Source organism: Meleagris gallopavo, chromosome 12 (genome assembly GCF_905368555.1).
Source record: "Meleagris gallopavo chromosome 12, MGAL_WU_HG_1.1, whole genome shotgun sequence".
Classification (NCBI taxonomy): domain Eukaryota; kingdom Metazoa; phylum Chordata; class Aves; order Galliformes; family Phasianidae; genus Meleagris; species Meleagris gallopavo.
In genome coordinates, this window is record NC_139415.1 from 2,570,838 (window position 1) to 2,595,883 (window position 25,046).

The window sequence follows — 25,046 nt, forward strand, 5'->3', positions numbered from 1 at the left end:
ATTCTTATGTTAGCTTTACAGTCTTTAAGGTCTGAAGAATTGGTGTGTTCTTAGCCATTACCTGCAGCTGATGAGCTCCAAAAAGAGCAAATCCAGCGTTTTCAGTAACTTACAGTGTCAGACGTACTGTAAGATTCAGACTTCAAACATCTCATGTTTAGAACTAACAGTCATTCCTTGCAGAGACTTTGTTTATTCTCTTTAACATCCAGCATAGGAGAACTTCAGTGATTTCTCTCATGACTGAATTCCAATTTTTAAATGGAAAAAAAAAATTGAGTACTTTCCTTGGAGCACATTATCTCATATAAGGAGTAGTGTATCACTTTTGTAAAATCAAATTGATTTTGCTGATTGGAGTACAAGAAGATCTGTGAAGTTTATGCAAAGGGAATTACAAAGGCTCTTCACATGCATTATTGAAACAGATGTGAGTCTTGTGTATCATCTGCTCTGCCTGTTCACAGCTAATGCACTCTGCACAACTGTTAGATGCACTCAGGCTTGGGGGAGGATTCTTCCTACCATCCTATAATGTTATCTTGCCTGCTCTAAAGCCCAGCTGGGGTTACAGTGGCAAGATCTCCTGAAAACACTTTTTCTCCAGTGGTTTCAGACAGCATTAAGCCTCACCATGTTCTTGTGCAGTGGTATGATGCTGTTTCAAGCTGTATAATCAATGAATATAAAGATGTTACAATTATGAAATAAACAAGAGAGTTAGGCAAAGCAGGTTATAATAACAAAAAGAGAATAGATAGAATGGGCTCGCTGCAAAACTCCAGAGGAGAGATCTCCAGAAGAGACCCTTTCCCACTGGTGGTCAGCTCTTAAATGGGGTCTAGGAGAGGTGCAGCTAGGCTCCACTCTTCCAGCAGCACAGGTGAATTTCCTTCACCTGTGCTCCCGGGGCTGACTCATTGCTCGCCTCAGGTGATCAATCAGAGGTTCAGGCTGTGGTTCAGCAGTTCCCATACACAAGCATTAATGGAATTTCCAAATTTAACTGGAGTGAGAAAATGCTTGTTTTTTTTCCATGTATTTCTGTAAATGATTTTTTTCTGGATGCACAATTAAATGATGTTAAATTCTTACCTGATTTCCCTCTTCAAGCTCTCTGCTACCCTCATTATTTTCATAATTAAAAAAAGAATAATTTCAGTCTTGAGTGTTTTCTTCAATACAGAACCTAATCTAGCCTTATTTCTGAGCAGCTTCCTTCTCAGATCAGGTGATGGCAAGAGAAAAGCTTGGTCACAGCAACGTGCAGAGGCAATAGCCTAGCATGGAAATAATTCCCAGGTGTCATTTGTAAGAGGCGAGATGGATAATACAGGTGTAATTGTTTTTCTATTTTAATTGCTCTTGTATGTAGTTGCAAAGTAATACTCTTTGTAATGTAACTTAGACTTCTGATCAGTAGGCTGTGCAGTGCTCTGAAGTAACAGACCTGATCTGGGCTCAGGGAAGCACTCTGACTTCTGCACATGGAGAACAAATGGCAGGGATGTCATCGCAGACAGACAGCAAGGGGCAGCTTCTTCCTGACTGGGTGCTCAAATTCTTAGGCACAATTTCTATTGAAAACTTACATTCCCTCTCTCTCCTAACTCCACCCCCTCCCCCTGGAGTTTTAATATGAGTGAGGAGGGTCAGAAAGGCTCTGGTAGTACACTGCTTGCCAGTAAGTTTTTAAGAAGGGACACGCATCTCCTGAGGTAGAACTCCTGAGGGCTTTGCACTTTATTGGCTAGATTTATTTTATGGATGGTGCCAATAAGGCTGTTTGGCCAGTTCTTCCAGATGGAGCAAGCTGGGACAAACAAGGCCCTGGTGGCTGTGAGGGCCTCAAGGTAACAGATGGCTTGTCATATCCATGTAACACAAGAGCAAGCAGGGATAGAGAGGTTCTAGTGAAACTGGAGAGTGATCAAGGTAATCAGATGAATTATTCATTAACAAAACTCATCAAGTAATCAAACCCAGTATGTGATACTTAGTGCATGGAGAAGGCTGCTGGGCTATATGAAAAGTTCCAGGTTTATGGGAAGAATGGAAGAATGATGCCCTATTGAGTATTGCCCTTGCTTCAGATTAGGAGCTGTGTGATCTAATGTCAATAAATGAATTAGCTTTTCAGTTTGTTGCTTAAAAACAGTCCTGGAAATGACTGAGTGCAAAACTGCTGAGAGAACGGGAATGAAGGAGTAACTTTCACAGCTGGTGGTCAGGTAGCATAAAACTGAAACTGAATGTTCTTGCACTCTGAATGTGTTTGCATTAAAAAGTGTTTTGGTGAATTCTTTAAATACAAATAATATTATTTACAATGGAAAAGATGCATCTATGCACTGCTGAATATTTAGTTGAAAGTCCTGAGTAAAAGATCTGGCAGCAAAGAAGTGCAAATTAAAAACTCTGCATGTACGGCTTCTAATAAAAGATTCATTCATGTGGTAATTATGAGTATGATGTTGCATGTAATGATGTGAGCTGGAGGGGACCTTAAAGCCTACCCCAGCCCCAACCCTCCCCAGCTCAGGCTTCCCAAAGCCCATCCATGGCCTTGGGCACCTCCAGGGATGGGGCACCCATGGCTTTGGGCAGCAGTGCCAGCGCCTCACTGCCCTCTGAGTAAAATTTTCCCATTGCCATGCTTTTAGTAATTTGTACTTCACTGTTTGAGGGTAGTAAAAGTACATTACGAAGCAAGGAATCAACTAGGTAAGGCAGGCATGAATTTACTTTTTGGTAGAATTAACTTCAGTAGATTTTAGGAAAAGATCTAAAAGGTATTGGTGCAATTATTATTAAGATGTATAGAATACTCTTATCCATATTAGTAAAATTATCAGTAGATACTGGAATTTTCTGTGGATATCTCCTGAGCTTTTTAGTGTAGAGAAGATGCCACATCTATTAACTGAAGATATCTCTTAGAACAAGTAGAAGTGAAATCTTGCAAAAATCTCATTTTTGGAAAGGACCTGCTGAAGGTACTCCAATCCAGAAATCTATGTAAAACAGCAGGGGTTGGGTGGATTTCAGCAGTCTTCTGAACAGTCCCTTTATTGCTTGTTTTGCTCCCTATGTAGGGGAAGTTCTTATGCCAGTATCTATCATAAGCAAAATCTTTGTGGTCATAGCAAGTGTAGAGGTCAGTGAAGGAGGTGCAGGTGTCACTTACGGGGTCTGAGCAGTCCCTGCACTCCCATGTAATACAGGGCTGTGCTTCGTGCACTCTGTGCCTGGAGCTTTCTGTGGTAAATCTGCTGTGATTCCTGCACATAGCAGGGGGTTGAAACCAGACGATCGTTGTGGTCCTTTTCAACCCAGGCCGTTCTATAATTCTTGTATATTTAAAATCCTGTTTGCCCATTCCAGCTGTTACACATGGAAGCACACTGAAGTGCACAGAAGAAGAATGATAGAAAGACTTTGGGGAGACATGTCTGGTTACCATGGGTGATCTGAAGAGATCACTGCAGTCGTGGGGCTCTGAGCTACCTGGTCTGGTGGGGGGGTGTCCCTCCCTGTGGTGGGGGTTGGGACTGGATGACCTTGGAGGTCCCTTCCAACCTAAACTATTCTATGATTCATGCACAGTTTTGGATTTTTTGATTATGAAAATGAGTGTTAAGACTGGTCTTTATGTATTGGAAACTGCATAAAAATAAAAAGACATGCTATGAAAGCAAGGAAAGTATTTTGGTCTCTGACCTCCCTGTAGGTATGTTGACCTGCATGAAGTTATTAGTGACAGTCTGCAAAGTTGGCACTTATTCTGTGGTATTTATATAGGCACCTAAAAGAGTGTGGTAATCCTAGAGAGCATCACACTTGTATTTCATATTTTAAATTAGACAGTGTTTTCAGTAGAAATGCAGCAAGGCATTCTTTAGGTTAGTAATGTGAAATTCACCATAATACATCAATCATGCTGTTTTCCAGCCACCCTCAGGTGTTTCAAGTTACAGTTTTTGACAACTAAATAGACTCATTCATATTTATGTTTATGTTAAATTTTAATGTTAGGGGTCTGATCGTTATGCTTGAGCTGCAGGACCATCTTAGTTTCTAAAAGCTTTAGAAATACCCTAAGAATCTTTTTTTTTTTTTTTTTTTTTTTAATGTAAAGTTCTATAATGGCATAGCATTTTCTTTTCCTCAGAAGAAAACCATTCACTGTTGGGTATTTGGATTCCATATCATGCTTTGCATAGAAAATAGAGTTCTTTACAGAGCATTTCTCTTCATGATTTATTTTGCCATACTGTTTCATCAAGTGCTAAATTTTAAGGTGTGTTATGAATGTATGCTCTTGATGGAGGAGAGTATTGGGGTGGGTTACTGAAAAACATTGTATTTCTTGAAACTGGACCTGAATTAAATGCTTTAAATGAGGGTTCATTTTGTGGTATAGACCATTTAAGCTTTTCTTCTGCATATAGATACTTGTGAGCTTGCCTTTTGCACTCTTGAGTTGTATCATCAAGTCTCAAAAGAATCAGTTATTTAAAGACGTATGGGAAATGAATGGTGGTATTAATTGGAGGCCATGAGAATGTTATCTACAGAGAAGAGATTTACCTTGATTTGCTAGAAACCCTAGAATCACATGTAAGATTTGCTAATTCAGGCAGACAAATGAAATTTTGAAGGTTTTTCAAGTATGTGTCAAGAGTAGCTATCAGAAATGTTGGTTGGCATGTTGTACCTTTCAGCTATTTAACCATCAAAGTAAATGGGAGAAAGCTGCACTCTAAGTGCTCCTTCAAATTGGAATCCAACTGTAGCAATATTTGGCTGTTTTTAGGAACATAGGGAAACTAATTTTCTCAAAGCTGACACCAGTTACTGTTTTTGTTTGTTTTTTAAATACCAGAATGAAAAAGAGAGGGGAAAAAAGTGAACACTTCTGAAAGAATGGTAGACCACATTTTGGTAGTCCTTAAACCTCATTTGTGGACCTCACTTAGACCTGTAGTTACAGCTGTGCTTGCTGAGGTCTGTGCTTTCGCAGAGGTCTCTAATGCTGCTGTTACTGCATGTGCCATCTGATGAAATCGAAAGAGATATGAAATGCCTAGGTACATGGTGCCATTTTTGTCTGGTTGTGCGCATGGGTAATTCAGCTTTGTAACAGAACTGGTCCCGTCCATGAAGAGAGTTGTTTAGTGTTTATGAAACTGGCAGCTCTCCTTGAAGTTACAAGCTTTGCCAAATAATGTTCCATTGAGGTTTTGGTTCTCATTTTTAAGGGAATGTTTTTGCTGTACAACTTGTGCAATGCTGTAATAAAATAGTTATGATACCTCTATTTATTCTTCTCCCTTTCTTGGAATGAGATGTTCTTTTTTCGCAATGTAGATCGAAAGGATGCAGAGGGCTGGGAAACAGTTCAGCGTGGGAGGCCTGTTCGATCTCGATCCACTGTTGCGTTGGCAACAAAAGCTCCAGTAGTTGCAGAATCACTGAAGTCTAGAGGTGACAGTGACAAAGAAAACGTCGTTTCACCACCATCAGAGAATAAGCCTGAGAATTCGCTCACGAGTGATGGTGCATCCAAAAGCACAGAGCTTGTACAGAAAGATCCTGTACATCAGTCTGAACATCCTCTTATCGAGAGGACTCAGGTCAGTAAAGTTTTGGACCATTTTTCTAGCCTTAAGAAGTCTTGCGGCTTTTTCTTTGGAGAATTTTCTTGAGGAGGCATTGTCAGAAGCTTGTATTCACTGAACAGATAATGGGAGAGTGTTTAAATTTATATTTGTGGGAGTGCATTAAGGTGTTGGCAAGGTAAAAACCATGATATGAACCATATATATCATAATATGAACCATATTATTCACAGGTTTGCGGTGTTTTCCAAAAACTGATCTTTAGGTACAGCTTCTATATAGGAAAGTTCAGATAGAGATCCTGCTTTTGCAAAGTTACAACCAACTGGAAATATGTGTAATTGGAGTTAGATCACTCACCGTAAGGATGCCTGATATTTTCTTAAATACTTTGGAGACTTTAAAAATCAGCATGTTACCTAAGTTAATTTTGCAAATGTCTCTTATTAGTTCACAGCACACACATCGGAAGGCAGTGTGAGCACTAGAGCACCACTGCAAGAAGATTCCTTACAAACAGTTTCTGAGGTGCCTCCTGTTCTCACAAACACTGACTGCCCTCCAGCAGCTGTGCAGGTGAATGAAGCTTCCTCTACAGTCACTGACAGCGTGGACCAGCATCCAACAGAAAAAGCTGAGACTGAAACTGAAATGGATCCCTCAGATATTTCAAATGTGAGTGCTGCCAGATTGTTAAGAAATACTGAAAGATTCTGGAGTAAATAATACGTGAATGTCTTACTGTTTTCATTCTGTGTTGCAAAGTGCTTAGTGTTATCTTGCTGTATAAACTGTACGAAAGTCTATAGAAGACTTCTTGTAGGAAAAAATCCAGAACAAAATCAGTGTTGAACAGGTACTTACCAGGAAAAGATTGCAATTTTACTGAAATTCAAAGTTGAAACTAGAAATATCTAAAAGTATTATTTGGAATGAAAAGAATGCTCTGATTGCTTTTTTTTTTTTTTTTTTAACATAAATGATTATTATCATTTTATTTCCTTCTATTACTATTCATTTAAATTAAGATTCTTATTAAATTCTTACTCCTGCTTTGTTAAATATCCAAACTGGAAACTCACAGAATATCATAATTCTCATGCAAATAAATGTAGAGTTCTTAGCTTTTTAAAGCTAACTGAACTGTTCTCTTGGGTCTTCTGATACAACTCAAAATGTTGACAGATGCCATTCTCAGATAACAAATGTCAAGTCAATGTTCTCCTTTTACATGACGTCCTATGAAGAATATCCTTTTTTGTCTGTTGAATTCTGCAGGTTTCAAGGTGTCTATTAGTTTTCTCACAGTAGAGAATTGCAGTAGTGCAGCATAAAATCCAGTTTGGTTTTTTTCCTCCCCAGAAATTAGATTAATATTCCAATTTATAGAAACTTTCTTGCATATCACCTTCCCTTTAGCATCGTTATCAATCTGGACTGGGTAATTTCCAAGTCACGTGTATGGCTGCTTTTAGAAACAGCTCATTTATAGCATCTCTGTGCTACAATGCTGTGCAATGCAATGCTGTGACGTTGTTTCACATTCTCAATTATTAACAGTTCAGAAGGCTGACAGTTTAGTGGGATCTCTGTCTCCTGGGAGCATTTCCCTGCTCCTGATTAGACTGCAGTGAGCTCAGATTTGTGTGTTTTGGCACAGGGTTTGGTTGCTGGAGTGGAAATGAACAAGTTAATGCTGGTTATTTGAGAAGACAACAATCAGCATGTTCAGGCTTATGTTCTTGCCCAGCTATCTTGCTGTTCTTGCTGAAAAATAGGTATAGCCAGAGATTAAGTAGTACTAACCACAGTCAAGTTTCCACATACAGTTCATCTGCAGATTCTTTGTCATACTCTAAATACTGCTTTGGAGCATGACTCCTTTTCTGAAGGTAGAACAGGGCATGTTATTAATGTTTCAAACAATGCAATGCTTAGTTCCTAAGGTCAGATTTTGAAAAGACAGTCGTTAGAGAGGAACTATCTTAGTTGTTTTAATGACAACGTTTGTATAAAATGTATAGAATGTATAAAAAGGATTATGTGAATGATAATTTTGAAGTGACTTACATGGTCCTTGAACTAGTTGATAATTGAGCAGCTTCAGATTTTTGTTTGTATTTCATTCGCATGCTGCATTCAGAAAACATAGGAAGGATGTACAAGCAATTAGATGTTGAACAAAATACAGTTTTGTTTGTAATACAATTCATATTAACTACACGGAAAATACTTTTTTGTGTCCAGATCTGACTCTTGGTTTCGTATTTCCTATGCAGTCTATGGCAGAAGTCCTTGCAAAGAAGGAAGAGTTGGCAGATCGCCTGGAGAAGGCAAATGAAGAAGCTATTGCTAGTGCTATTGCAGAAGAGGAGCAATTAACTAGAGAGATAGAAGCAGAGGAAAACAATGACATTAATATAGAAACTGACAATGATAGCGATTTCTCTGTGAGTGTTGGATTTATTTTAAAATAGCTAACTTTAAACTTGTATTAATGCTTTGCTGACATCCAGAATTTTAGTGTTCCTTTTTACGTTAATGCAACCTTTATGTGCAAATGAGGTAAACAATGTCATGGAATAATGATACTGTACTACCTTAAGGAGTACTTAGGCTTAATAAATTCAACAGTGTTGTGCTGCTGAGGCTGATGTTGCAGTCATTGTGTCCTTCTGCTTGCTTCTGTGTGAGAAACTGGGAAAACTCGGCTATTTTATTCTTGCTGCTACTAGACAGGGGCTACTACAGCTGAGGCAGTAGTCTCTGTTGCCTTCTCTCAAAATCAGCAGAAACAGCATCAATTTTAGAGATGGCTAATTGAATTTGGAAACATTATGGGAAATCACTGCGCTAGCACTATTTAATGCATGTGTCTATTCCCATGTTAAATTCTGTTTTTTACTGTGGATCCCATTAATTTTCAGGCATGTATGGGCAATGGAAGCATATCTTTTTGCGGTATATCTATGGACTGGAATGATGTCTTGGCAGATTATGAAGGTAAAATTTTTGTGTATTACTGTGCTTAACTTGCAATGGCAGCAGAAGTTAGAAAAATGCCCATTTTATGTATGCGTGCAGAAGAATTTGAGAGGTCCTCCTAACGTCTAACTATTATTCCAGGTTTTGTTAAATTTGATGTTACTTTCTTAGGGAAGATGGACTTCAGTGTTCAAACTATCTGTGTCTCTACCACCACGTCTTTATTAGGATTTTAATATTTGTTTTCCAGTTTTATCTTAACATTTAATTAGCGGTCCAATTAAATAATTAGGCATTGAAAATGCACAGGGAATAGAGACGCTTCAGTCAAAGTTGGCACCTTACTTAGGTTGTAGAGGATCCATTTGTGGGCGAACTTCAAGAGGAACTAAGCTTCATTAATAGCAGTTTTCTCCTAGAAAACAGTGTTCCAATTCTAAAAGTCTGTTTTCTTAATGTACAGCCCGTGAATCGTGGCGCCAGAGTAATTCTTGGGGAGACAGAGTGGAAGAAGAGCCTGCACGCCCGCCTGGCCACGGAATACACATGCATGAGAAACTGTCATCGCCCTCACGCAAAAGGTGTTTGAGTTGTTTCATGTCTTGATTGGGCAGTGGAAACAAGCAACCAAGGTCACGGCTCTATGAAACTGCTCATAAACTTACTTTCTCTAAGTCTGTGGGTGGAAAGTTTTAAAGAAATGAGCGTATTATTTTCATGATGAGGGAGATTCGTGCTACACTGACCATTAAGTAAATATTTGAAGACTGGAAGAACAATATTTACATTTAAGGGAAATAATTGCAGTGGCCTGTTTGTGTTTTCTTCCTGAAAATGTCATAGAAATGTTTGCAGTGCTGTCACGTGATGATGTTTCACTGACTCTTGTTCTGCTTTTTTTATTAAAAGAACAATAGCAGAATCCAAGAAGAAACATGAAGAAAAACAAATGAAAGCTCAACAGCTGAGAGAAAAGTTACGTGAAGAAAAGGCACTGAAGCTTCAGAAATTAATGGAGAGGGTGAGCTTCCTATAGTACAAAGTAGCCAGTTTGCTGCTTTCCAGAAAACCTTTTTTCTCTCCCTCCATGTTGCCTCAGAATGCTGGAGGTTAAAACATACAGTAAAACAAAATTTTCTTGAGTGTCAACTCACATGGTTTTCACTGGTGACTCGTGCATTACAAAAAGAGCTTGAATTTCTGATCTAAGATAAGGATATTGCTAATACCAAGACGAGGAGACTTCATTGACAGTTAATTCTCCTGTTGTGATGTGAGCTGTATATATGTCTTGGAAGATATGAATGATTTGCCAAAGATTGCAGTCTAAAATGATTAGAAATAGTGAAGAAATATGTTCCAAGTAAAATAATGAAAGGTGTATACTGTTTTTTTTTTTTTTCTTCTTCACTTATCCACCCAGTTGTGTGGATGGATAGATTAGGACTTAGTGGCAGCCTTCCAATGCTTAGCAGGTGATTATTAATGGACTGGAGTTAGGCTCTTCACAGTGCTTTATGACAGTTGGCTGAGAGATGATGGACATAATTATTTTATTTTTAAATAAAAGGTTCCAGCCAGGTACATGGAGAAAGTCTCTCATTGTGAGGACAACCAAATACTGGAACAGACTACTTAGAGGTTGTAACTGCTTCATATTTGGAGGTTTTCAAGAACCAACTGGATAACATCCTCACTGGTCCTCAGCGACCAACCAACATGATCTCATAGCTGAACTTGCTTAGAGCAAGGCATTGCACTAGGTGACTTGGTTATCTTGTGATCCTAACTTATGATTATTTACCTACTTTACTTCTGGAGGATGAGAATTAATTTAAATGGATTTTGCAGAGGATTGTGAAACAGTTAGCAAATCAGTGTACTTTGAGTTAAACGTGGTGCAGGATTTGTGCAAGCAAGGCTTCAAAATATTTTATTTCTGTAATTAAAGCTTCAGAACCAAGAAAATTCAGAGGAAAATTCTGGTCATACTTTCAGCTGCTGTGTTAGTAATGAATTCTCTAATTCTATACAGGAGAAAGATGTACGGAAATGGAAAGAAGAACTATTAGATCAAAGGCGCAGGATGATGGAGGAAAAATTGCTCCATGCAGAGTTCAAACGTGAAGTGCAGCTACAAGCAATTGTGAAAAAAGCACAAGAGGAGGAAGCTAAGGTAAGCTGTTTCATTTTAAAGGGCAAATATTCAACTGCCATGATTGTGTATGTTCTGTACCACAGAGCATTCTGGAATGTGTTGTGAAGGATAATGTAAGTTGGGCAGGAGTGTACACGTATCGCCTGTGAAGCAGATAAATGCCAATCTCTAGAACTGCATTTTTTTTTTTTCCCTCTAAAATGAATTTTAAATTAGTCTGTTATTAGACATTATGGTGGGCTGAACTAGAAGAAAAGACAGATTCAAATAAGAACTCTCTCTCTCTGCCGCAGAGAATGTAGCAGCATTTTTGGGGACAGTGCTCCTGGAAGGGAAGGAGATCTCATAAATTCTCTGTACTCCAGCAGAATGCAAAGAAGGGGAGAACATTGCACTTCATTAAATAGCCAATGCTGGATTGAGCGTCCTTACACGTTGTGTTCTTCTATACGTATATTTCTGTTGCTGTGGCTTGTGCTACTTATATTGTTAAAAAGCTGGACATAAACTTATTGATAACGCAACAATTACTGAAACCCAAGTATTTTACTAGTACACTTCAGACTTGAATATCTAGATTCAGAAAATGAGCACTGGCTGCTTTTTGTTTTATTGGTTGACTTAATTCATATTCTTTAATAAATATATATTTCCCAAGATACATGCATCTCCTTAAGGCCAAATGAGCATTTAATGAGCATTTGTCCCAGCTGTGATTGATGCTGAGCTGTTCATCATTATTACATGATAAGCACAACAAAAACTCATTTAGCTTTTTCACTAATTTGCCCTTTCTGACTCTTAGATTAAAACAGTTTCTAGATCACATAATTTAGTCTAACATAGCTTATTATTTCATTTACGTTACTGTGACTTCAATTACATTAATTAAATCATAATTAGCATAATTTCTCAGCTAAGCAGATGTTTTAGGTATTTATGTATATATTTAAATGTATAAGATCTTCTGCCTTTGAGATTCTTCTGTTCTGGAAATGAAGGTAAATTGGGCCAGAAGGCTTTTAGAGAAACTGCAGTTGATGAGTAAAACTGAAAGGACGTGATAGCTGTTGCAGCCCATTTGCTTATCTGAATTCCTAATGATTACTTGCTTATTGTGCTATGAAATCTATTCTGTAAATAAGTACTAATTAGTGAACAAGACAAGTACCAACTTCTGTGAGATGGATGTGTTACTGTTTGTCCATTTTCCTCACCACTGATTTATTTTGTGGATTCAAACAGAGCGTAAACTTTGGGTATAGAAGAATAATTTCTATTTCATCCATAGGTTTTTAGTATGGGTTAGTGCTGATAAATATTCATGGTTATCTTCAGTAACACTGGAAACAGACCAATTTTGTCAAGTATTGATTTCCAACAGATTCTGTAGTAATATCTCACCAAATTAATTATCAGATGGGTAATCAATAAATGATGGAATTCACTAAAAACAAAGCTTCAGCTTCACTGATCTTTTCTCACACTTCGTGATCTTTGCAGGTAAATGAAATTGCTTTTATAAACACCTTAGAAGCTCAGAACAAACGTCATGATGTGCTGAATAAATTAAAAGAATATGAACAGCGCTTAAATGAATTACAAGAAGAGCGTCAACGAAGGCAAGAGGAGAAGCAAGCACGTGATGAAGCTGTTCAGGTACAAGATATATATTTCAGTGCCATCCTGCAGTTACAGATGTTTTTGACTGTGCAGTTTTCTGTTGCTTTCCATCTTAAATTTTTAGTTCAACTTCAAGAGAGTGTAGTCTAATGTGTTTCCCCTGCCATGGTTCAGTACCAAGAGAGGAATCTAAATATGGCTGAGGTCGTATAGAATCATAGAATGGTTTGGGTTGGAAGAGACCTTTGAGATCATGTTTCAACCCCCCTGCTGTAGGCAGGGATACGTTCCTCTAGACCAGAATATAGGTGATGGGTAGATGATTGTTGCCTCTCTTAAGCTTTTTAAAAAACATATGTTTATCTTCTAATGGAGTATCAATCTTTTAGTAACACATGAAATTTAAAGAAGAAACAGAAAATTGTACCTTATGTTCATATACTCTCATTATTATCATACATTTTTTTTCAAGACCATTGAAAATCATAACACAAATGGGTTTACAGTCCTGAAATCCTTGACAGTCTTTTTTTTGACTGCAGCATTTCAATACTAAGTTCTCCAACCTCACGCATCCACTTCTTGTCACTGTTCTCTATGCTGGAATACAAGCAAGTTTTTTCATGAGAACTCCCTCCTCCCTGTATATATGTGCATCAGATCAAAGCTGTAGTTTGTCTGAGAATCCTTTTGAGCTTAGAATCAGCTGGTAATGGTCGTAATATCTCCTTGTTGAAAAATGTGATGTGATACTGACCACAGTTGGTCAGATGCCTTTTCTGAGACAGAAGGTGCTCCAGAATTGCTAGGTAACATTTTTTTTAGAGAATCTGTTATTAAAAGTTCCTGGATTTCTAAAGATACCATTATTGGAGAAATGTACCCTTCCAGATCATTTATGAAAAAACCTGACTCCAGTGACATGGGTTTTTGTAGCTAATTACACTCCTTTATTCTAGAATTGAGCTTTCTTGGAGTCATGTTATGGGATTGGCCCCTCACTACAGGAAAGATGTTGAGGCACTGGAACATGCCCAGAGAAGGGCAACGAAACTGGTGAGGGGTCTGGAGCACAAGTCTTATGAGGAGCAGCTGAGGGAGCTTGGATTGTTTAGTCTGGAGAAGAAGAGGCTCAGAGGAGACCTCATTGCACTCTACAACTTCCTGAAGGGAGGTTGGGGGTAGGAGGGGTTTGACCTCTTCTCCCAAGCAATGAAGAAGGACCCGAGGAAATGGCCACAAGTTGTACCAGAGGAGGTTTAGGTTAGACATAAGGAAGAACTTTTTCTCTCAGAGAGTGGTCAGACACTGGAATGGCTGCCCAGGGAGGTGGTGGAGTCGCCGTCCCTGGCAGTGTTCAAGAGGTGTCTGGATGAGGAGCTACAAGATCTGGTTGAGTGCTTGTGTAGCAATGGTAATGGGAGGACGGCTGGACTAGATGACCTTGTAGGTCCTTTCCAACCTTGTGATTCTATGATTCTATGATTAGGGGTTTTTAATTCTAATGTACTATGTTTTACTCCTTTTTGGGCATTAGTCTGTGCTGTAGTTGACCTGTAGATGATCTGTCAGTACATCTATCACCACACTTTTCTGTCCTGACCAAGGATCAAGCTGTTTTCCACTATGCGTTTTCCATGAGCCATTTAAAAAAACTTGAGCAAAACCCTTAAATTTCAAGGCGTGCTTTATCTGCCCCTGTTATCCTCCTCTACAAAACAATGTGTATTCCTTTCACAGTGGAACTTTTCCTGCACTTGGATCCATTCCTGGTGTAACACCTTCTGTAGCAGTTAGTACAGATATGAATGAGTAATTCCAATTAAGTGATCAGAAATTAATCCTAAAAGCATGAGTTTAACTTCATGCAAAAGGGAAAAGCAGCCCTCACGTGTTGTTGGAATACAGCACATCTAAACAAAGCTACTTTGATGGTCTTTGCTATACGTGCAACAACAAAATTTAAATCACAAGGATTCTAAATATTGCGTATAGTTTCAGTATGAATGGAAACTGATTATCTGCCTGAACTATGTCTTTGTTACCCTTGAGTATATCTCAGATCCACTCAATAAAATCTACTTGTTCCTTCCTTGCACCAAATTCTGCAGATTCGCCTTTAAAACCATCTTTCCATTAACCTTGTTTAACATTCTGTGGTTTTTAGAATTTGTTGCAGATTTTTCCTTCACCCACATTTTGTGTTATTCTGTTTAGTGGCAATGGTATATATTAGAACATGTACGAGCCAGGACAGTGCATTTTTAAATGTGAGATCTTGCTTCATGCTAAAGAAACCTCATACTGTCTCCTGGAAGAAAGGTAATTCCTTGCTAGTACAGCAGTGTCCATTTACAGGGCTGGAGGTTGTGCAAGGAGCTTTTTTTAGTCTCTCATACAAAATAGACTATTACTCTTAGTTCCATAAAGATTAGAAGAACATGTGGAATATTCACTTGTCTCCAGACTGTTCATCTAAATCAGTCATCTTTCCTTTTAATGACACTTAGCCAACTGGTATGTCTACTCATGTCTTACAGAATGTGATTTCAAATGTGCTTTGTTTTTACATTTGTTTCTGTTTCAAGTGCAGCGCATCTGTCAGGATTAGAATACCAGATAGAGTTTCAGAACTTTATGGTCAGGAAATAGGTTAAAAATTGAACAGAGTTGGAGGAATTGTGCGTTCAGTGATAGTACAAAGTGAACTGTCAAAGTCCTATTGATACAATTATTAAAATATCAATGTTCTGTGGGAGTATATTTTGGTTTTGTATCATGCTTATCCTTTTAGATATTCAAAATGTTTCATTCTCATTGATCATTTTGTTGAACTTCTGGTTGTTTATTTTCTTCAGGATGAGCAAAATTGTGGCTGAGTTCACACAATTGTGCTTTCTATTTATGTTCAGTTTTTTGAATATATGCATCAGTTCTTCATCTAACAGAAGTGCATGATGGAAGAACATCATGAGAGCAAGGAAGAATTCTATGAAGGAATTTTTTTTTTTTTCTAAAAGAGGAGTTAAAATTTATTTTTCTTAACCAGGAGCGTAAAAGAGCTCTGGAAGCAGAACGCCAGGCTCGGGTTGAAGAGCTGCTGTTGAAAAGGAAAGAACAAGAAGCACGGATTGAGCAGCAGAGGCAAGAGAAAGAGAAAGCACGGGAAGATGCAGCACGGGAAAGGGCCAGGTGACTTTGCCACATTTTTCTCGTTTCCTCTATTTCATCATTATCCTTTCAGGCATTCTGTGTCTTCTGTGTATTAATAAGGGTCTTCAGGCTTAGTATTTTTAGAGTAGCATTAATAAATGTTCTTGATGAATGGTTTGAAAGAAAAAAATTCGTAAGTTCTGTAATAGATTTTTGTATTCCTTGGTACATGCATGCTGCAACGTGCAATGCTGTATTTTATTATATATTGTTAACATTACTTCATCTTACTTTTATTGCTAACAAGACCTTTTAATAATTTGCCTTTTTTATATTTTAGCTTAGTTTTCAAAGGAAGCAAGATTAATGTCTCTGTGTTCGCTATTTCCTTTGCTCCCCAGTAACTTTTGGACTTACTGGCATCAATTTGACTTCACCTTTTCTGTAGACAGCAGAGACTTCATTTGTGAAGCAAAAAGCCGGGAAACCAGGCTTAATTAATTCCACTGCCTGTGAAGTACTTGTTTTATGTTTTTGCCCATGATCAGAAGTTCATACAGGGGTTTTCAGGTGGGCTTTTCTCTTTCCTTCATTTGCAGCAAAGCGTAGTGCAAAGAGAATGAAGTATTGAAAGTACACCCTTGGGTGTAGGGTGTGACAGTGTAGTGTGTGAGGAAGGTTTACTTACAAGTCTGATTCAGAAAAAGCTGCTTTCCCTTTATTTCCTAATTCTATTTGGATTCACCTCCTTTTATTCACTTTCTCCTTACAGTTCCACTACCACAAGTGTTCCATAAAATCTAAACAGAAGTTGTATTCTTCTTATGGCATGAAGCATTCAGTGGTGGTTGTGTAAACATTCCGATTGTCTGAGCTTGTTTTATATGAAATCATTATGAATTGTTTTTCTTCTCCAAATAAAATATTCTGAAATGGAAGAAGGTGATCAAAACATGTTCAAAAATCATGGGCAATTCTAGCTTGACATCATGAAGAGTTCATTTTCAGTGAGGTGTTTAGATGTAGTAGTGGATTGGATCCGTGGCCTTGCTCAGGACTTCATGGACCTCTCCTGAATGTTTTGACTTGCAGTCACAGTGAGAGTGAGAGGGAAAGTCTCTTTCATATCTGACTCTCTTGAGGTAGATGAGGGCTGGCAGAGAGGAGACTTTTGGTTATGCTGTTTCAAGATGACAGTGTGTGCATGTGTGAAACTTCCACATCTTTCTGAAATTGTATGCCCTCTTCTACCTTCTGTCAGACATCTGTCTGTGTAGCTGTTGAGGTAATGGAATGCCTGTGAGCTTATCTGGAAAAAACAAGGTGGTTTTCTTGAAAGCTGGAAAACTGAGGAACAAAACTTCAGTGTTTTACACAGACAAAAGGCTGTGACATGGTTTTAGTTTATTTGACATGATGAACAAGAGGCAGTTGATTAGGGATTATTCTTATAATCACAACAGGCAGTTCTTACAAGGCTCAGTGCATTTTTACATTCCTTTCCAGAGAGTGGATGACTTCTGAGATTTGAAATAGGTGTTAAAGAACTTGGGGGAAAAAGATATTTAATACATTCTCTGCCTTCTGTGGTGCTCTACAATTAGAACTTGTCTAAAGGCTTAAGGTATACCATCCTGTACTCTTCTTAATCAGTTTTAGAATTGCTTCTTGCCTTTGCTGCCCCCTACTTCTTTCATTATGATGAGAAGAGTTGCAGTTTCCATTTGCCCTCTGTTAGCACTATTTCAGCAAATTTCCTCTTATTTGATTCTGTAACACTCAGTTTTCAGTTGCTTTGTATTTGGTACTGTGGTAAGTGCTTGCAGTTTTTTCTTTGACAGGTGCTGGTTGAATGAGATAGATGAGGTTTCCCCTCCTTTTCTCTCTTCTTTATTCTTCCGCTTGTGACAGAGTAGGAAAGGATGTGTGTATGGTGCCTTACAATCTGGCATTCTGTTATCTCTGGTCTCAGTCTTCTTTCCTTATTAAGAGTTCTGAGGTTTCTCTAACACAGCAGAGCAGGATTCAAAGTGTTGTGGCTCAAAAGCTGAGTGAGAGATGAGTTTGACTGCAAACTGTCTGCACTGCCCCTTCTGTCTTTGCCTTCAACTTGATCAGGTTCTGCTAGGATTTGACTCGCCCTAAAGGTAGGATGCTTCCTTCAATGAGTCATTTTTGGAATACCTTCTTAAAGCTTCTTCAGTGTAAGCTTTATATGTATGTGCTTCTGGTGGTGGTTAAAGCACGTGTATGAAAGAGTTAGTGTGTTTAGAACTGACTTTAAAACCCCTCTGCCCTTATGATATGTTAATGTTCCAGTAAAGTTTTAGATATAATTTCTCTGGATTTTATATTCCAGAGAATTATAATCCCTCATATGGAGAATTTTGTTCTAATCAGTAGAAATCATAAAACAACAGTAAAATGTAAAAAGTATGCATTTCAGGAGGGCCTAGAGAGGGATAACATTGATGCTTTGTAAATGGGAACTTGAGAGTTTTGTTTCAAACACTGTTAATCCAAGTATGCAACAATATTGATTTATCCTAGTCTGTAGGATTAAACAAATATTTTAAATTGTACACTGAAAGAAATAACTACACTTTGGATTTGGATTGTGTTAGTTATGATTTGTTTCAGCTCATGGTGTAAGTCAGTTTTTTGTTTTTGTTTTTTTTTTTTTTTAAAGCAAAATCGAAGACTAGTTCAGTCTTTCTGTATATTCTGTGGGAAACAGCACATGAAGTTTGTAATGCTTCTAATCCATCATTTCTTTCTCACCCTCCTGCCTATGTCCATGGTATTTGGAAGAGATTGCTTGTTTCTGAATGACCAAGTATTCTTAATGTTTGTTGTTAATCTTGTTTCCTGTCCTGTTGTCCCTCCTGTCTACTTTTATACTTTGTGACTTTTCATTTCAAAAAGTGTTATTATCTGAGCCTTCTATTTCTACTGTGGTTACTTTGCTTTTCTTGCTTTCTTCAGTGACTGGTGCTCAGGGGATTCCCTTTGCATCTTCCTTTAACCTTGGGTTTTATTTATGACTTTAACTTAAATCTCATTTTCCTGTGTGTATATCAGATATCCACTAACAATAGATGTGATGCTGTTGGAATCTTTCATAAAAGCTGCCAGTAGCAAAGACTGGGAAGGAGCATAGACTGATCTTTAAGGCATGATTCCATTATTGGAAGAGGGTTGTAGACACAGTAAACAAAAATAGTTCCTGACTCTGCAGTTTTGTGCAGAAAGTAATATTAAAGTAAATGCTTAATTGTTTTGCTGTCCTTTGGCAACTTGAAAATTTAGGATTGTGACTTTTTAGAGCATTGGTTTATCAGTTGTCACTTGTAACTGTATCGTTTGTTGTTGGTCAAAGTTTTATATGTCTTTAAATATTCATTATGAAATGTAATTCCCTTATTGCTTTGTGGTTTTTTTTTATTTGCCATTGTACTCCTTCCCTGTGGTTCAGTGAAAGTGGTCATTGACTGCAGAATGTTTATGGAGGCAAAAGATGACATTAATATTATTTCTCAGCCTCACAATATTACTAAAAGTTTCCCTCTGCATTTATCATTTTCTTGTTAGAGATCGAGAAGAGAGATTGGCAGCTCTAACTGCAGCTCAACAAGAAGCCATGGAAGAACTGCAGAAAAAGATTCAGCTGAAGGTAAAAAATAAAAAAAAAAAAACTAGTTGAAAAAATACATTAGCGATACAGAAATTCTCTAGAATAAGTTCTGTATCTTTAGTAAAGACATTACAATATGTTAAAATGTGTCCTGAGTTACCTTTTTTTTTTAATCTCAGTCTCTGATTTTAAATAATAGTTAAGAGTTTGTTCCATTTCCATGCAAGTTAAGTGTGAAAACCCCTGAAAGAATCCAGCGAGCTGTACCTGCTACTGCAGATACAGCAGATGCTAAAGTCTCTGGTGTGTGGTGACTTCTAATGCCTTACAGGAAAAAAAAAAAGTTTCAGTTTAACATGCATTCATTCTAGCTGTACAAACTTCAGTAATTCTCAGTATTTCTGTACCATTTATTTCATACCCTTTTTTTTTTCCCTTTGCTTTTGTTACTTTGCATTCAGCACGATGAAAGTATTAGAAGGCACATGGAACAAATTGAACAAAGAAAAGAGAAAGCAGCTGAATTGAGTAGTGGAAGACATGCTAATACTGATTACGCACCGAAACTCACACCGTATGAGCGCAAAAAACAGTGCTCGTTGTGCAATGTAATGGTAAGTCAGAGGGCTGCTGTCAGAGTTGCAAGGCCAGCCTGAGTCTTGCAGCTACAAATGGTGCTTCATTCCCAGATAAGAGCACTGCATTTGTGAAGTGCACCTTACTTCAGCTTTCTTGACTATAAACAGGGTGGTTTACGGCAGATTTGAAGTACCTGTAGAATCAGAGGTGTAATGGTGTGGGCTGTACTCAGTTGTTAGCTCTGCTTTTTATATAAAAAAAAAAAAAGAGGGATCATCAAATGAAGCTAGATTTAAAAAAGAAAAATCTAGATATAAAGTAAAGAATGAGATTCTTTATGTAGCTGTTTGCTGAGCTGTGAAAGCCTTCATGTAAGATCCTGCAGAGACTTGATTTTAATATGTGGTCAGGGGATGACTGGACAAGTTTCATTGGACTGAAATTCCCTGAAGATTACTGCCTATGGAGAAAACACAGTGAGTCCAGGAATTTCTCCAACTGAGTTTAATTGGAGGCTTTTAGTGTTGAAGAGAACAATCAATATTGTTTTACTTTCCATTGAGTATCTACTTCATGGTCATATCAGAAGCCAGGTTCTGGCTTGGTAGACCTTCGCTCTCAACAGGTTCTCTCTTCTTATATGTACTGTTCTATGTGCCAGAGGAGTGGTAGAGAAGAGGGAGCCATACAATCACTGTGTAGGAAACAGGGAAGTCAGCTCTTGTTAATTGCTTTCATTGACTTTGCATTACTGTGCAAAGCCTTCTGTCCCACATTATATTAAAATGTGGAGGTTGGCAGCCCTGTCTGTGGCAGTGGGGTTGGAGCTTTGGCAATCCTTGAGGTCCCTTCCAGCCCAAGCCATTCTATGATTCTCTCATTCTATGATTACTCTTCATTCATTGATTTAAGAGTGCATAGGAGCACTTCAGGTAGTGGTGGAACAGAAACCCTTGGTTCAGGAGGCTGGACTCCTATACATTCATTCATGTCTTTCAGAATGCAAGTTTTAATTGGTGAAATTAGAGTAAAGTCAGAATGAAATGAGAAGCCAACATATTTTAACATATTCCTCTGCTGGTTAGCAAATGATTGTGTAATTTGTTCTAAAGATCTGCACAAAAGATATTCAAGTAAACTAGGTTGAAGGATTAAGTTCTGTGCTTGAGATATGAAAATGGAAAACCACTGCATATATGTCCTTTGAAATCTGCTCTGTGTGCTGCATTATCAGCATTCAGGATGCAGCATTTGTATCACAAAAGCTACCCTTGTGGTCACATAGGCAGCTATGCCAGCCTTTGAGTAGGAATAGGTTAGCATGAAGAACACTGGGTGGATTGGGGTTTTGATCAGTAACACAGCTGTGGAAATAGTCTGCTGAAACAATAACCTAAAATATTCTTTAAAAATGGGGGGGAAAAAAGCCACCTTTTTTTTTTTTTTCATGATCAATGCCCCTTAACTTTCTATTGATGACAGAGTATTGCTCTCTTGTCAGGTGTTTTCAGGTAGTCTTCAGTTGCAGTTAACAGTACGTTCCTCTGTAGTTACCCTTGTGATGTTAAATATGTCTGTGAAATTGTGTGTGGCAAAAGCACAAATGCTCTTTTTAGTAAAAATAAACACAGTGTTAATGCTGTTTACAGTGACTAATGTTACTTTATTAGGTGACAGATTCTGAACTTCTGAGAAACTGGGTATATTGTTATATTAAAAATAGTGTTATTTCTATGTTCAGTATTATCAAGAGTAAAAAATAACTGATAACTCACTGTCACTGCAGATTTCATCAGAAGTGTACCTTTTTAGCCACATTAAAGGGAAAAAACACCAACAAGCTGTGAGAGAGAACAGTAGCATACAAGGACGGGAGCTTTCAGATGAAGAAGTGGTATGTTGGTTTTTTCTTCCAATAACCTTTTCTATTTTAATTTCCTTTTCTTATCCTGAGAAAGTCTTGAAGATTCCTAGAAATGAAAGGAACCAAAGATATTTGTGTTAGCATGGGAATATCAGTGCCTTTTTGAATACAGAATGCTTATGGAAAGAATGAAAGAAACCAGGGCTTCAGATACATAAGGCAATTTGAGGTTGTGTATAAAAATGTGACTAATTGCTCTCCTGCTAATCCAAAGGTGTTTTTCCTATCATCATATTTCATGTTCCATGAGTTTTAATTTTCTCTCCTTTTTATACCTTTCCAAATAATAAGTGTTCTTTGCTGCTTTTATTAAAGGCTACTTTTGCATATCTGTAAAACAGCTTCCCCACAAGAATGATCCTTCAAGATATTTAGAATGGACAAATAAAATTCCCCTTTTAAACTCAAATGCTATTTTTAATTATCTTACTTTGGCTTACTAGCAGCTTTGGCAATCCCTTAGTTATTCCTTTATCTCTTGCTTGTTCAAGTAGCTTTTGATGAAGAGCTGAAGAATCTTGCAGCACCTTTTTGCAGCAGCTTTCCATCCAAAGCTATTCAAATGTTAGTGCTCAGTAATCCTGATATTTGTTTCCTGCACGGCTCTTGTTGCTGTTATTGACCTGTTCTTTTTACAGCTCATCATTGCCACAGGTACTGTCTTTCCCTTTGTAAAAAGCTCTGGTGAGTTAAGTCATTGAGGTACTCCAGTCCCCAGAAGTGTCTGTCACTGGAAGATGCAGCGTTTCTGCTGAGTTGCAGTTTGCCCTTTCCAAACTGCAACAAAAGTATGCAGTTTCTTGTCTCTTTCTTTTCTGCTCTTATAGTGGCTCATAGGAGTTGTTTTGAATTTGATTTTAAATAGCGGGTTTCTGTAGTTCCATATATGGGAGAAGCCTTCATACTGCATCCAGAGACACAGAAATACATGTGAGCTGTGAGACTTCCTGGAATTCCATCACGTCACTACATGCTCCAAAGAGTGGGCAGTCTGCAGCATTGAGTTTTCATTCATCTTTTTAGCCTTTATTTGCTTCTAGCTAGCCACAGCTGACTGGTTCTTGCTTTGCCATTGCCTCAGAGCAATATGGAGGAAAAAATTGTTTGGTCTGAGAGTTGTTACACACTGCACAACATTTGGTTGGTAGCCTTAACACTTGTGTCCTCCAGAAAGGGGGATTGCGTTGTTTTTGTGCCCCAGCTGGAGAAAAAGAAATTCCACTAGAGGGCACAGATATCTTGGTTTTATTGTGTCCAGCATCATGTGCTTAAATCCCCTCGTGAATTTAAGATCAGGGTTAAATACATGGGATTTCTTGAATTAGTCCAGAAGGAAAAGGAGTATATACTGTAACTGAACAACACAGTGGTTACAAAAGCAGATTTAAGTATTCTTAATTGAGGTGATGTGTAATATTTGATGTATTGGCGATTTAACAATATGTTATGCTACAGTATTTTTATCTGTATTTTAAATAGCCTGAGTATAAAATTCTGAGCTGTGCTGTTGTAATCTGGAGTTTCCTTGGCCTGAGGCCCCACTCCAGTTTTGTCTTTTTAGAGAGCAGCAGTAGATACATGTACTAGATGCCTGGTTACAGTAAAGTAGAAATACCACTTTATCTATGAAAGCAGTCTACTTTGTGTATCTTTCTATTCAATGTGGGCAGTTAATGCCAAACTTTGCCTTACCCCACAAGAAATGCATTCAGTAACTTCAGGTAAGTTCTGCAGTACATGAGAACAGACGTGCAGAATGTCATGTAGAAGTAAAGCTGTAGTCCAGAGAAGCACTGCAGTATCTTTAGTTATTCATCACTGTTTTCAATTTTTTAATCAGCGAAGATATCTGCAGTGAGAACACACTTGTACTACTTAAAGTTATTACTTGTCATCTGTGATGCCTTTAGATTATATACATCTCATCTGCGACCCTTCTTCTTTGACATAAAAGATTTTATTTATATCACCTCTGACCTAATAAAATTTCACCTTTTAACCTTATGCACTTGACACCTCAGATAAGTTACTCTTGATCTTTGACTCATTTTGTTTTAAGCTTGTTAAGTGTAATAGGTAGCTGTCTAGAAAGAAATCTTTTCTCTTTTTTTTTTTTTTTTTAAATTGCAATCTGGCCATAGAATTTCTTTGTTATTAATTGAGAAATCACAGAAGGAATTTAAACGTATTTGTTTTGTCCTTATCAGCATTACAGAAGGTAAGACTTAACTTCCAAAGTCTGAAGAACCTCCTTAAGTGTGTGTTGTATAATATGTTTTCATACAGTGAGGATTTTTTTTTTTAGTTGATTTGACTGTAAGCAAAAAGCTAGAAGCTGCATCACATAAGCACTGACACTGATTTCTGTGGGCTGAGTGCTCGCTGGATATGAAAAGAAATAATTAGCCTAGATTTTGCTCTAATATCTGTAGGTTCTTTAATATCTTCAGAGGAAATTTTTTCTTTCCATTGTTCTGGATTTAAACATATATTGTGCAGTTGCTGACAGGTAGTATTGGACTTTTAAGGAGATGAATTCACTTGTAAATGTGATTATGTGGTGCAACTTGGAAAAAAAAGTTTTGTTATGAATAAAGGTACTAAAAACATGAAGTTATTTCTGAGTTAGTATGACAGCTTTGTTTCATCTCCAACTTTTGGATTTTCCTTTTAGGGGGATTCATCATCATCAGTCTGAAACTGAGATGAGTGTAGATTCCTCTTAGAGTACATTCTATTGCTTTTGAAAATCTGGCTATCATATGAAAGCAAATTAAGCTCTGTTCACTTTTTTTTGCTTCTTTTTAACTCCTCTTTTGTTCAGTCTCGTATGAATACATTTATTAGCATAGATGGCAAAGCTCTTCCAACAGGGTGGGTTTTGTATTTCCTTTGTCAGGTTTCAGAAATGTGCAGTGGTATCTTTGTCCCATGCCATTTCCTGGGATCTTCAGTGCGTTACAGTGTCCTGCCTGTGTTCCCTCCCTATGGAGATTGTGCCTGCTGATGAAGTGCAGTTTTTCTTCCATCAAGCTTACAGCTTTACCTTCTTTCTATGTTGCTATTTTCTGTGCTATTGATTTCCTGTCCCCTGCCTTAACATTCATATTGCTTTCAATTCAGAAAACAGGTAAACGAAGCATGCCATTTGGTTTCAATGTCACTGGAACTGATCAGTCAGCTTGAAGTTATGACTTCTTTTGCTGAATCAGAGCGGATGTGCTACAAAGGACTTTTCACAGAGAGGCCACTGACATGACCAAAACAGCGCCCGTGTAAATGCCCTAAGGCAGCATATGATGATCTCTTTAGGCTGAGATCTCTACAGGGACTTCATATGGTTTCCCTCCCACCTGTAGCTCTGGGGGT

General features: G+C 37.9%; 1 protein-coding gene across 3 annotated transcripts in view; it reads left to right on the plus strand.

Annotated features, from left to right (window-relative positions):
• Nucleotides 1–25,046, plus strand: part of SCAPER (S-phase cyclin A associated protein in the ER) — a 144,619-nt gene that overhangs the window by 27,803 nt on the left and 91,770 nt on the right. For all 3 annotated transcript variants that reach the window (XM_085234333.1, XM_085234332.1, XM_031555302.2), the window contains 12 exons: nt 5,371–5,636; nt 6,072–6,296; nt 7,901–8,071; nt 8,549–8,624; nt 9,070–9,187; nt 9,516–9,627; nt 10,642–10,782; nt 12,268–12,423; nt 15,437–15,579; nt 19,132–19,213; nt 19,636–19,788; nt 21,540–21,647. In XM_085234333.1, coding sequence (XP_085090459.1) covers nt 5,371–5,636; nt 6,072–6,296; nt 7,901–8,071; nt 8,549–8,624; nt 9,070–9,187; nt 9,516–9,627; nt 10,642–10,782; nt 12,268–12,423; nt 15,437–15,579; nt 19,132–19,213; nt 19,636–19,788; nt 21,540–21,647 — 1,751 coding nt within the window. The remainder of the gene's footprint in view (nt 1–5,370; nt 5,637–6,071; nt 6,297–7,900; nt 8,072–8,548; nt 8,625–9,069; nt 9,188–9,515; nt 9,628–10,641; nt 10,783–12,267; nt 12,424–15,436; nt 15,580–19,131; nt 19,214–19,635; nt 19,789–21,539; nt 21,648–25,046) is intronic.